Source organism: Hemiscyllium ocellatum, chromosome 13 (assembly GCF_020745735.1).
Source record: "Hemiscyllium ocellatum isolate sHemOce1 chromosome 13, sHemOce1.pat.X.cur, whole genome shotgun sequence".
NCBI classification, from domain to species: Eukaryota; Metazoa; Chordata; class Chondrichthyes; order Orectolobiformes; family Hemiscylliidae; genus Hemiscyllium; species Hemiscyllium ocellatum.
Window position 1 is genome coordinate 76,351,193 of NC_083413.1, and position 14,028 is coordinate 76,365,220.

The window sequence follows — 14,028 nt, forward strand, 5'->3', positions numbered from 1 at the left end:
AAAGATATGAAAAGTGGAGTTCTTGGTAGTTCAGCCATGATTGCATTGAATGGTGGAGCAAGTCTGATAGCTCCTTCCTGCATCCATTTCTTATCCCACAAGGATAGGTGTTGGTGGGATGCTCTTTGGAGGGTTGATATGGACTCGATGGGCCAAATGACTGCTTCCACACTATTGAGATTCTGTGGTTATTTACTCTTATGCAATAAAGGCCAATGTGATATTGGGCTTTCTAATAGCTTGCCATACCTGCATGTTAATGTACTGTTTCTAGTATGGGGACCCCCAAGACCCTCAGAACTTCAATACTTACAAATGTCTTTATTGTTCTCTTTCTCTGTCTTCCATCCTAGCTCTTACTTTGTTACTTGGTCTCTCTGTATTTGCCTCCATCTCTCATCCACTATTTCTCTGCTTATTTGTCTGTCTCTCACTCTTCCTCCCACCCTCAATTTGTTAGCTCTAACCTTTTTGTGACATACACAGAGGAAAGTCTATGGACTAAATTGTGTGGTTTTTTTGGATAGGTCTGAATTGCATCAAGTGTTTTGGTGGGTTTGGCACCATGAGTTGGTGGTTTCTTGTTGGGTTGTACCAAATGCTACTCAGTAATTACCAACCACGCCCCATCTCACCACACAATGTTCCTGGAATAACTCACTCTCAACTGATAACTGCCAAAAGACCAGCATTCCTTCCATCTGCATCTTCTTTAATGAGTGAATGAGTGAGTGCAATGACTATGAGTGAAGAGCCTGGAAATGCAGCCTGGTCCAGTCTGTGAGCTGGGTGTGTGTGCCTGAACACAGTGTCTTTGCTGCAGCATTACATCGAGAGTTACCAGTTGCAACCCAAGGTGCAACATCGCACAGCAGAAGTGACCTGTAAGTGAATTGAAGATGTGCCTCTTAGAGGTTAGCACATATCAGTTGCCAATGTCCAAGGACATAGAGTGGCCAGTGCCCATTGGGCATGCCCGTAGATGCTGGTGCCCAGTGAAAACAACGTGGCAGTCATTCAGAGCAGGAAGCGATTTCCTTCGATTTCCTTGTTGAGTTTTTCCGACATCAACCTTGTTTGGTAAAATGGGAGGCTGAATATTAATGAGGTGAGCTTGGCTATCAACAAAACAATCATCATCGTTAATTAGCAACTGTCCACTGCCAAGTGGGAATCTCATCGTGCCGTTTGTGAAAAGCATAAAAGGTAGAGCAAGTTGCTCTCAACATCAAGATAGGTATCATTGTATTTGTCGCTGATTCTGATCTATATCTTGGCCCATGTTCCTCAAACCCTTATAAAGTTGTCAAGTTGGTGGAAACTGGACAAAGAACACAAGAGATAGAGTTCTGTAATAGGATGGAAGACAGGAGAGAAAAGAATTTGCAGGGTCGGTGACGAAAGTGAGGGAATCAAATAAATTTTGATGTCTTCTGTGTTCGACAATGAGTTTCAGACTATAATTCCTGCCCATCTTATTCTGTTTTGCATGTTGCATCATGTTTTCTCATTGTTTGTTTTCAGATGGTAGTTGTTTACAATTCACACTTCCTGCGGACACAGCTGTTGTCTCATTACTTGTGCTGTTACTAAATGATAAAGTTGTCATAGTTTGATTGGACACACGTGACTATTCTCCCATTAGAGATAAAGACAATTAGTGGTGGTTTAATCTGAGGGTCACCATGCCTGAAGTAAGGAGAGTGGTTGAGAAGGAGAGTCCTCCATGTAAGAATTGAGCCCATGCTGTTGGCATTACTCTGCATCGCAAACTGACCTCCATCTCTCATCTTCTGTCTTTGGCTCAGCCCCATCAAGTTTTCTGCCATTTAACCTGTCTCACCCACAACCCTGGCACTGACCTTCTCTCATGTTTACCTTTCCATCTTCCCCCATTTAAACAGCTTAAAACAGACTAAACATTCCCATTCTGATGAAGATGAAAGGTTGTGACGTGAGACGTTAACTCTGTTTCTCTCTCCACAGATGCTTCCAAGATGTAAACTCAAGTGCCCCGATGATAGTCCTATTATGTCTAGCAATGGAACCTGATTTTCTGGTTCTCAGTGACTGGAATGTAGCTCCCATGGGCCCACTGTGATTGCTGCAAAGTGAAAAGGACATCTCCCGGAATAAAGTAACTAACAGAAGCTCACTGTATCTTTCTGTCACAGGGCCACCGCCTCCTCAGAACCTTGTGCTGGCTGGTGTTACAACAACAACAGCAAGGCTACGCTGGAATAGCCCGCTGACTGGCCCAAGTAACGGTTACATTCTCAATAGCACAACCCCTTGTGAAATGAAAAGCCGCTACATTCCCAATGGAAAGTTAACGGCCTACACACTCCGCGACCTGGGGGCTGGACGGAGGTACAAACTGGCACTAATGGCAGTGCGAGACACCAAGAGGGGAAAGCTATTAAGTGACCCTGCCTATCTGAATGTCAGCACATGTAAGTACAAGAAGCCAGAATTTGGAAGCATTCAGTGATTAAATGGAGGTCGTGCATGGAGGAAATTGACTAGGGAGGGATCTTCGAGAGAATGTAGATAGTGGAGACAGTTGTAGGTCATGGTAATTGGTGGAGTTTCAATTCAACTAATAAATTGGGAATTGAAATTTAATTTCTGTAATGTTTACCAAACTACCGTTAAATGTTGTAAAAACCCATTGGATTCTTTGGTGACTTTTAAGGGAGGAAATCTGTCAACCTTCCCCAATCTGGCTTAAATGTGACTGCAGTACTATAACAATGTGGTTGACTCTCTGAAACACCGGAATGAGCTACTCAGATCAAGGAGCAATTACAAACAAGTATTGTATGCTGGCTTTGCTGGTTACACTGACATACCATGAAAGAACCATTTTACTGGACTAACATTTTGTTAAAGTTTGTTTTAAGGTATGCACAGTATCCTAACTTATCTGATTTTCAAATCAAGCTTGATAGAAAGCATGGTCCAGGTTTCTGTACTGAACAGGTAGTATTATTTATTATAAGTATTTGTATAATAGCTACAGATACAACGATATAACGTATTGGTATATAACACTACTAGCTAAAACTCTAATCCCCTTATAAACTCCCATACAGACAGACAGACAGACACACACACACACACACACAATGAGAAAATACATTATTGGTGGAGGTTGAAAAAACTAGAAAGACAGTTCAGTGGTTTTTGCGTCCTGATTCCAATGTTGAGATGATCATCCTTTGATTTGGAAGGCAAGTTGCAACTGTCAAGTTGCCTTCCTCTGGAAGCTTCCACTTGTTTGTAAGAAGCACAGAGTGACTAATTCACTTGGTGAATGTTTTGAACTTACCAACCCAAAGATCACAGCTCACAGTAACTGGTGAAAGATAGGTAACTGGTTTTCTGCAAATTTCAACATATTTTTTACTACATCTGGGGAGCTGCACACTCGGTGTCTTTCTCTCTCTGCCTCTGTAACGTGGGCTCTGTTCCAACCCACTCGATTCCCCGAGAATCGCTTGCAAACAACTCGGCTCCTGAGTCACAAACGGAGTTCACAATTGGTGTCAAATTCCTTGCTGTGATATTGTGCAACCTTCCTGGTAAATCTCATTTTTAAAAAATATCACTGTTGTTGGGTCAAAATGTTGGAATTTTCACCCTAATGACATTGTGTATCACGCTACAGAGCATGAACTGCAATGGTTCAAAATACAGCTCATTATATCCTTCTTAAGGGCAACTAAGACCAGACAATAAATGCTGGCCAATGAGTGAATTTTAACTTATTTTCAATTGCTGTCTATAGTTGTTAAATACACAGTCTTTTTATAAGGGAGAGTGGACATAAATAAGAAGGGCAAAGATTAGATGTGCATTCCGACTGGGAAAAGACAGACGTCAGGAGAAGATACAGGTAATTGATTGGACATGGGAACAAGCTAACAAGCTAACATGGGAGAGAGAATAGTATAACAAGGACACAGCCTGGGGATCGAAAACGCTGCAGAGGGCATGCAATAGAGAAGGGGGTGGTGGGGGTGATGAAGAGAAGTGTAGACAGAGAATGATAAGAGAGAAATACATCAGGAAGGGAGATTGAAGAGAAGACACAGATTGAGAGTAGCAAGCAGAAGGGAAGTAGTGAGAAGGCACAAGGATTGAAAATGGGAATCCTGTGTTGGAACGGATTTGAGAGGAGGATAGAAAGGGAAGATCGGAAAAGTGGGCGAGTTATAAAGAAGATGTATCAGAGGATAAAAAGTGGAAACAAGATGATGTTATCTGCCATTTTGGGGAATATTACTATCAGTACAGGTTCTGATAAGAACTGGTAAAGATGCTGCATGCAGATTAATCTTTCACCAAGTCTTAACAATCTTTCTTGTCTTGTCAAAAAGTAGCTGGAGATGCTTTGTCCCTTGATAGCTTAATCACCTTCAACAGTCAACAACAGCATTGTGCATTTATGTTGCACCTTTAAGTGACTGTGTCCTGATGAATGCAAAACAAAAAGCTTCACCACATGTCTTTTTTTCTGCTGTTATCAGGTTCTGTATGATCAAGTGACTTTGAAGTTAAAGAAATGACCCAGCGTGTTTTTCACATTAAATGGATACAGGTTTAAGTCTATAGTTTTGGCCCAGGATGTGAGCTGGATCTTCGAGGTTGAACAAGGTGCAAGGTCACAGTGAATCAGGTTCAGTGTGACTGGGTGGTGAGGAATGAGATGACACCAGTGCTAACGGAGTTGTAGTGCAGGCTGAAGACTCAGCCCTTGTTCATCCTAATGGTGAACTGGAGGAAATTATGAATAGGAGTTCAAGTTGAGTTGACTACTCTATGGCAATGACCTACTGGAGTTCTATTCAAATCCATCTCAAAACAGCCATTGTATTTCCAGCAATGACTTATACTTTACATCTTACACCGATCCTCTGGGGTTCACTGAAGTCCCATCAACAGGCTGGATCACATCCTGCCCCTAAAGTGATGTTTGTCGTAGCTTGATGAACTGGATTGTTTGCCTTTTGGTTTCCTTATGTTTAATTGTACTTTCTTTTGTGTTGTACATTAATTCTGCCAATGTTGTTCAATTTTACCATTTCTCTATCAAGGCGGTGTCTCCCTACTTTACTTCCTGGTTGTACAGATCACCTTGCAGTCTGGAAAACCACCTTGCATTTTATTAGCATCTTTCCCAACCTTCAGAAGACCCAGAGCACTTGATCGCCAATGAGATTTTGTTTCGAAGTGCAGTCATAGAGATATACCGTGCGGAAACAAACCGTTCAGTCCAACTTGTCCATGTCGACCAGACAACCCAATCCAGCCTAGTCCCATTTGCCAGCATTTGGCCGATATCCCTCTGAACTCTTCCTATTCATATACCCATCCAGATGCCTTTTAAATGTTGTAAATGTACCCACTTACTCCACTTCCTCTGGCAGCTTGTTCCATACATGCACTACCTTCTGCATGAAAAAGTTACCTCTCAGGTCCTTTATAAATCTTGCCCCTCTCACCTTAAACCTATGCCCTCTAGTTCTAGACTCCCTTACCCAAGGAAAAAGACCTTGACTATTCACCTTATGAATGCCCCCTCATGATTTTATAAAACTTTATAAGATCACCTGGGTGACCAGGTAAGCATTGTTTTAGAAGTGGCCTTATTAATGTCCGTCCAACCACAACATGACATCCCAACCCCTGCACTTGATGTTCTGACTAATAAAGGCAAGCATGCCAAATGCTTTTTTCATGGGTTCTGGCTGCCTGCGACTCCAATTCCAAGGAACCAGCACCCCTAGGTCACTTTGTTTGGTGACACTGTAGGACCAGGAGTATTTGTACAGGAATTTCAGTAGGATACATACCCACCCATAATCCTGCCAACTAAGTGTACAGCTCCATAGACGGAGAGTGGCTTGGACATGGCAGAGGAACCCTGACTTCACCATTATACCTATCCAAAGACAGCAAATGTCAGGTAAGAGTACAGCCATAGAGGTGGCACCTTTGAACATTTTAATGGTTGTATTCAGATCCCTCCCTGGTCTTAGACTTGCTGGTCTCTATCACCTCCTTCAGTGCTACAAACCTCCAAGGCTCCATATTCCTCCAACTCTAGCTTCGTAAGCATCCACTGACTTTGTTAATCCCATCATTGCTGTCACCTACCTAGCCCTCAGTCCACCATTAACCCCTCCATTCCTTTCTCCTTTCCAAGATGCTGCTGAAAGAGCACCTGCTTCACCGAGCCCTTGGTCATCCATCCAACTATCTCCACCTTTCGTCTGGTGTCAATTGTTGTCTTCTGATGCTTCTGTGAAATGCATTGGGTTGCTTTGTTAAGTCAAAGGTGTTATGTAACTGCTACTTGGTTCACTAGGCCAAAAAGGTCACTGAAGGAGCATGTGTACAATAGTAGTTATGCACGATCAGTACACTGGATGTACGTTGGAGCTCTGAGTTACTGGAGGTTTTTCATCATGTCTTTAAGCACAGAGTCACAAGAGTACCAAATCTCAAAGGAAACAACAATTTTAAGTCATGCTGTTGTTTCCATTGGGATTTGGTATTCTTGTGATTGTATGTCCTGATGAATGAAAAAAACAAAAAGCTTCGCAACGTGTCATTTTTTTCCAGCTGTATTCTGTTCTGTGTGACCAAGTGACTATATAATGTTTCAGATCATTCACAGTGACCAAGGGCCTTACAGCCCTGGAAGTGACGATGTGGTGAGGTTTTCAATTCCACCTGTAAGGACCAATGTGAGCCAATAATGCTAGGTTGTATTGTATCTTTTCTTAGTGAGAATTCAAAGTAACACGAGGCAAGGGGAAACGCAAGGATACTCGAAGGAGAAGACAGATCCTGAGGAGTGTGGCATGTACAATAATAAGCTGCATGTCACACTACAACCTGATGAGGCGGAAACTGGCAATGGAAGCTACGAGGACAATTCCCAAATCATAAAGTAGGTGGAACGCTTCACTTCCTTTAAAAAAATGTTTCTTTTAAATCCCTTGCTTCCAATGAAACTCCAATCTCAGACCTTCCTTCAGTGTTGCCAAGTTGGAAAATGACCTTCTTAAATGCAGGAACGCTACACCAAGATCCACAAAACAGATGAAGCAAAAAAGGACAGAGGAAGGTGAAGGCCGTTCTAGCTGAGACATTCAAAAGAGGATTAGGCTGTTACTTAAAAAGAAAAATGTTCAGATTCTTCAGAGAAGATTGGTCAATGGCATTAAGTGGTTGATTCACTCACTTGAGCATAACTCAAGTCATATTGTGACCTATAGAAATGCCTGGGAGCAAGGTACCGTTACTATTGTCCCAGGGAGCCATAGGGCTGTTCTCTCATTAGAGACAGAGAGAGAGAAAACGACTGGTTGTGAGTTAAACCTGAGGGTCTCCATGCCTCAGGCAAGAGGAGAGATTGAAAAGGCAAGACCTTCATGGTACCCTCAGCTGGTGTGGGATTTGAACCCATGCTGTGGCACCACTCTGTGTTGCAAACCAGCCATCACACCAACTGAGCTAACTGTTTCATAGCAAGCCAAAAGGTCAGGACTGACTTGTTCAGTGATGCTATATCACTCCATGTAAACTCTAGCAACTATAGAGAGCTATATAGTGTGCCAAACTCTTGTACAACAGCCAGAACTTAACAGCAGCAAGTCTGAAAGTAGTTAATCTTACTTATCAACACTGATGCGGGATCCTTCCTGCTGCTGCTCAACCCTGTGTGCAATCAGAAATATGTTAATAAAGCAATAAACCTGTAGCATTAATTAATATTTATATATTAAGATAACATTAGCATAAAGTCAGGTACACTTCAATTGATATCAGATCTGTCTACTCTCTATACATCTGACAGATACTCAGTGCCTGGTTTCTATCACCAGTATGACACCTGGCACAGCTTGTGCTGGAAGTGTATATGCACACCACTAAGCTCACCTCAGATTTTAAAGACTACAGGTAGTAACCCACAGAAAAGGGCTGCATGCAATTGAACTTTGCAGTGTTTCTCTCTGACTAAACTCATGTTGTACCTGACCTGTAGCTGCTTGGTTATTTCATCTTGTCAGTGCTGCTGACGATCCTGTTTGAATTTGAAATTTTGACAGACAAATTGGTTTGGATCTGATTTTCAGGTACTCGGAGATGCTGGATGGGAGAGGGAGGATCACTGCCACCTTTTCGAATCTGCAGCATAATCCCATAACTCTGCTAACACGTAGGTACCAGAACTCAGTCGGCTTGCATGGTTGATGTTAATTTTTCAGAGCACTTGATCCTTAACAGTACAACAGCAATTTACATTTATGCAGCACATTTAGCATGAGGAAGCATCCACCATCTGTCACAGAGGTACAATTAAAAAAATAATGCTGGGCTAAACAGAGGGATACATTAGCATACAATGGCCATGATCTTGGTCAAAGGGGTTTAGCACTGTACTACGTTAGACTCTGTTCTTTAATCTTTGGGACTTCGATTCAATTCTTGCTCAGATGTTCGATTATGCAAATACCTTATTGATCTTTTAACCAATTGATCCACAAAGAGAAATATAATTTGCCTTAGAATTCCATCACCTTGGCATAATATGAGTGGCTGGGTGGCACAATGGTTAGCACTGCTCTCTCCCAGCACTCCCAGCCTGGGTTTGATTCCACCCGCTGTGTGGAATTTGCACATTCTCCCCACGGTCATCCCTCTGGGTGCTGTGGGTATGTGGATCAACCATGGGAAATGCAGGATTACGGGAGTGGGATTGGATGGGATGCTCTTGGAAGGGTCAGCCTGGACTCGGTGGGCTGAATGGCCAGCTTCCCCACTGTAGGGATTCTATGATTCTTCATGGAAGTCTCAAGCGAAAACATATCCATGCCAGTTCATTTTGTTTAGAAACGTTTGTGGCTCAGCATGGCAGCTTTATTGACCAGCACCTTAGCGTGATCAAATAAAAAGAGGCTGCAGGTGTTGCAAGTGTCTTTTCATTTTATCATGTTGCAGGTTGTCACAACAACCCTGACTTCATTCAGCAGCACTGCTTTGTGCCATCTCCAATCTTGTGGCTCAGGTATTGCATGATTCGAAAATTGAAACTCGCTCAATTAAATATGAAGTGACTAGCTCCTCAGTGCATTGAGTTGTCCTTCATTCGATCAATGCCCTGTTGGAAAGTGAAGACTGCTCGTGGCAAACCAGAATTGCTTACAGCCAAGTGCCTGTGTTTTAACGCAGTGCTGTATTGTTTGATCTGTCATCTTGATCTAAATGATGGCTGTGCACATCTTTGATTTCTTGGCTAGGCCCAGAGCCACCAATCAAACTGGAAAACTTGGAGGAATCGACAAATCGTATCAGTCTGGCCTTGGAGATCCAAGAATCTGAGACCAACACTGAATCAGGTAAGATTCCTATCAAGAGTTTGTGGGCACCTTTTATATGGGGTTGATTTTCAGTGAGAGCTATTCTAAGAAAGGATAATTAAACTAAGGGTCGAAGTAGCCATTTAGTAACATTGAGTTAAAGCTGGCCAGTTAGAACTGAGGTACAAAAGGCATAGGTTGCAAGTAGAATTTATGATCTCTGCTCCTGCCAGTGCCTGGGACCTCAAATACCACAGGGTTTGGAAGAGAAACATCCAATTATGGTTCCTGAGGACTTGCAGCTGGTGTTTTCCATTCCAAGAATTCCCAGGTCTCCTATGATCCTGAAGCACCACCTTAACCAGAACTGGGCTGGAGAATCTCTGGAATAGTTTCAACAAGTCATAAATGTCAAAGAAGTTCATTCGGAGTCACAATTAGACTCTTTAATTCCAGATTTTTTATTTGTTGAAATCAAATTCCACCATCTGCCATGGCAGGATACAAACCTGGATCCCAGAACATTACAAGGGTCTCTGGATTAGTAATCTAGCAATAATACCACTAGACCTTTGCCTCTCCAGTGCCAAACAATAACCATCTCCAAGAGAGAATCTAATAATAGACTCCTGACATTCAATGATGTTACATCACTGAAGCCTGCATCATGCTTTGGGCTACCATTAACAAGAAACTGAACTGAACAGATCATATAAACACAGTGGCTACAAGAGCAGGTCAGAGGCGAGGAGTAATGTAACAAGTAGCTCACCTCCTAACTCCGCGAAGCCTGTCTAACATCAACAAGTCAGGAGTGTGAGGAAATACTCCCCACCTGCCTGGCTGTGTTCAGCTCCAGCAATCTCGAGAAGCTTGACACAAAGTGGCCACCTTTACTGATACCACACCCACATTCACTCCCTCCACCACCAATGCTCAGAAGCAGCAGTGTGTACTATCTACAAGGTTGCTTTGCAGAAATTCACCATGGCTCCTTAGATAGCACATCCAAACCTACAACTACTTCCATCTAGAAGGACAAGAGCAGCAGATACATAAGAACACCACCTTCTGCAAACTCCCCTCCAAGCCACTCATCATCCTGACTTGGAAATATATCTCCGTTCCTTCACTGTCTCTGGGTCAATAGCCTGGAACTCTCCACTTAGTGGCATTGTAAGTCTACCCACACCGCGTGGACAGCAGCTCACCACCACCTTCTTAAGGGCAACTGGGGATGGGCAATAAATGCTGGCCGGCCAGCGGCATCCACATCCCATGAATGAAGAAAACAGAAAGGTCTGAAGCTATTGCATAATTGCGCCTATTTACAGGTTACAAGAAGATTACCTGCATTACTTCAAGAGACTGTTAGAACACACTGGTTCCAGGTCTGTCTCCTACCAGCTCCTTATTTATAATGACCACGTACCTTTGGCATAAAACAAATAGGTAGTGCCCATTGTTCTCGAGAAAGTACTAACTCTTTCAAAGCTACATACAACAGGACAGGCCGTGTGAGAGTGAGGGAGGAGGTAGTACCCGAGTGTGGGACGGGCTTATGATTGTCAATATACCAACCTGATGTCCTAGCTGTAGTGTGCAGTATGATGTCTATTTGCCGAAATGTTTGATCGCTCTTTGTTTGTGCTGCTATCTCCAAATGCTATTTCTTTAATTACAGACGATCAATGGGAATGTTCCTCAAACCCCTGTAAAAATGGAGGTACTTGCGTGAAGGGGATGGACTCATACATGTGTGATTGTGAAACAGGATTCAAGGGAAAACACTGTGAATTATGTAAGAAAAGACTACTAAGCCAAAATCTATGAAGACCGTGCATCATAGCTAAGAACTTTACCAGTGAGAGTAGGATGGAACAGGGTGCTGTAATTTACATGAATCTGCCATTAAGCAACAGAATTCATAACAAAGAGAAATAATAATTAGAACACTGTATGAAATTCATTACCAATGATCGATAATCTAGAAACTGTAACAATTAGAAGAACAGCAAGTATGATCCAGACAATATCACAAAATCAAGGAAGGATCTGATATTGTGAATGTTATCAGCTATAGTGAGGGATGTCACAGCACTACGTAATGTGCAGTGTGGGAGGTTTGGAATGGACAGTGTGTTATAACATAATGACAGTGGGGTATCCCACAGAGCCTTTTAGTTTGTCATTAATGGAAACAAAATAGAAAGATGTTTGATGATGGATCACGTTCTAAATGGTGCTTTTATCTTGCCTTTAGTTTGTAAGAAGCTGCCTCATCCCTGCACACGCCTGTACTCTGAAACTAAATCTGTTCCAGTGTGGGAGGCCAGTGTTTTCCAGCTTAAGTAAGTTTCCCATTCTTGCTTTGGACGTGAATCATTCAGGGAGTCAGTTTGTGAAACTATCAAAGCCATAAGGGACGTGAGGATTATCAGGTCATTAGTTTCAGAGAATGGAATGCTTACTGCATTAGGTACATGCATTCCCTGGGACGTATGGAGAGAGGGAAAGGTGTGGCTTCGTGATTTCAACGTGGGCCTCTTGATGTTCATGTTTGGGCATTGACAATGCTGGATAACCTTGATGTTCATGTTTGGGCATTGACAATGCTGGATAACCTTGATGTTCATGTTTGGGCATTGACAATGCTGGATAACCTTGAAGTTTGCTAATCAAAACAAATCAGAGGACGTAAAAATGGGAAAAAAGCAGGACATTTCAGAGGGTCGTGGAGTTTAGAGAAGGTTAAAAGTTTGGGCTTTCACTCTATGACCTCTCAGCGGGAGTATAAATCTCATGTTTCACGTTTGCTTTTAAGGTATAAAAGAATTTACAAAGTTCATCAGGATACCTGCTACAAAGAGGTTTGTGAGCCTGTTGTACACAGAAAACCCAGTAAGTATTTACCTCCTGAATAATTCACTCAGTGATGTTTGTGCAACAGAAAGAGTTAATATCTCAGGTAGTCAACTCAGTCGGATGGTGAGCCAACAGATTTTGTGAGAAGCCTGGCTGATGGAATTTTAAGTTTTATTAATAAACTTTTTCATGTACAAGATGCTTGAGGGAAATTAGAAGTGATTAGGTACTGCCCACAAACTTGCAGTTTGCGTTCGTCAGGACCACTCAGCTCCTGACCTCTTTAGAGCCTTGATTGGAACATGAGTTGAATTCTAAGGTGAGGTGGGAGTGACTGCCCTTTACATCAAGGCTGCATTTGACCACATGTGACATCAGGAGCCTCTGAGCAAAAATGAAGTCAATGGGAATGAGAGGCAAAACTTAAGTCCTATCTGGCAGAGGGAAGATGGTTGTGGTTGTTGGAGATCAGTTATCTCAGCTCCAGGACATCACTGCAGGAGTTCCTCAGATTTGGGTCCAGGCTTCAATTGCTTCATCAATGACCTTCATTCCATCATTAGGTAAAGGTGGAATACTTACAGATGATTGCACAATTTTCAGCACCATTCATGATGCTTCAGATACTGAAACAGTCCGTGTTCAAATACAGCGAGACCTGGACATGATTCATGCTTGTGTCGATAAGTTGCGAATGATATTCATGCCATGTTAGTGCCAGGCAATGACCATCTCCAACGATGATTTGGAGGTGCTGGTGTTGGACTGGGGTGGATAAAGTTCAAAATCATACGACACCAGATTATAGTTCACTAGATTTATTTGGAAGTACAACTTTTGGAGTGCTGATCCTTTGTCAGGTAGCTGTTAGGGCAGGATCACAGGACACAGCACTTATAGTAATGTTACGAAAACTTGTCCTTCCAAATAAACCTGTGGAACTATAACCTGGTGTTGTGTGATTTTTAACCATCTCCAACAAGAGAGAATATAACCAATGGCCTAATGGTATTACTGTTACTGAATGGTATTTCCATCACTGTTAATAGCCTGGAAGTTAATGTTGACTAGAAACTGGGCTGGGAGAAATTGAGGACTGCAGATGCTGGAGAAATCAGAGTCGATAAGTGTGGTGCTGGAAAAGCACAGCAGGTCAGGCAGCATCCAAGGAGCAGGAGAGTCAATATTTTGGGCATAAGCCTTTTATCTGGATGCTGCCTGACCTGCTGTAGTTTTCCAGCGCCACACTTTTCAACTTAGAAATTGGTCTGGACTAGCTATTTAATACCATGGCAACAAGAGAAAGCCAGAAGCTATGAATTCCACAACAAGTAACTCGCCTCCTTATGTGCCATCTACGTGCATAAGTATGATGGATTACCCCCCACTTGCTGGATGAGCGCAAGTCTAACAATACTCAAGCAGCTTGACTTAATCCAAGACAAAGTATTCCATATGATTGCTGCTCCATCCGCCGCTTTAAGCATTCACTCCCTTCACCACAGCTGCCCAGTGGCAGCGATGTGTATCATATCCAAGATGCAATGCAGTAACTTGGCAAATCTGCCAAGACAGCCTCTTCCAAACCTGCAACCACCTAAAAAGGTGAGGGCAGCAGTCTATGGAAACACCACCACCTACAAGTTCTCCTCCAAGTCACACACTATCCTGACCTGGAACTATATGGCTGTTCCTTCATGAGCAAGGCATCCAAATTGTGAACCTCCCTCTCTAACGGCAGCTCATCACTGCATTCTGAGGGGCAGTCAAGCTTAGGCCGCAGCAGTTC

At 42.7% G+C, this 14,028-nt stretch overlaps 1 protein-coding gene across 3 annotated transcripts in view; it reads left to right on the plus strand.

Moving 5' to 3' along the window:
* Nucleotides 1–14,028, plus strand: part of sned1 (sushi, nidogen and EGF-like domains 1) — a 250,937-nt gene that overhangs the window by 226,729 nt on the left and 10,180 nt on the right. For all 3 annotated transcript variants that reach the window (XM_060834967.1, XM_060834966.1, XM_060834968.1), the window contains 7 exons: nucleotides 2,175–2,453; nucleotides 6,796–6,961; nucleotides 8,151–8,233; nucleotides 9,315–9,413; nucleotides 11,059–11,175; nucleotides 11,638–11,725; nucleotides 12,199–12,275. In XM_060834967.1, the coding sequence (XP_060690950.1) occupies nucleotides 2,175–2,453; nucleotides 6,796–6,961; nucleotides 8,151–8,233; nucleotides 9,315–9,413; nucleotides 11,059–11,175; nucleotides 11,638–11,725; nucleotides 12,199–12,275 (909 nt within the window). The remainder of the gene's footprint in view (nucleotides 1–2,174; nucleotides 2,454–6,795; nucleotides 6,962–8,150; nucleotides 8,234–9,314; nucleotides 9,414–11,058; nucleotides 11,176–11,637; nucleotides 11,726–12,198; nucleotides 12,276–14,028) is intronic.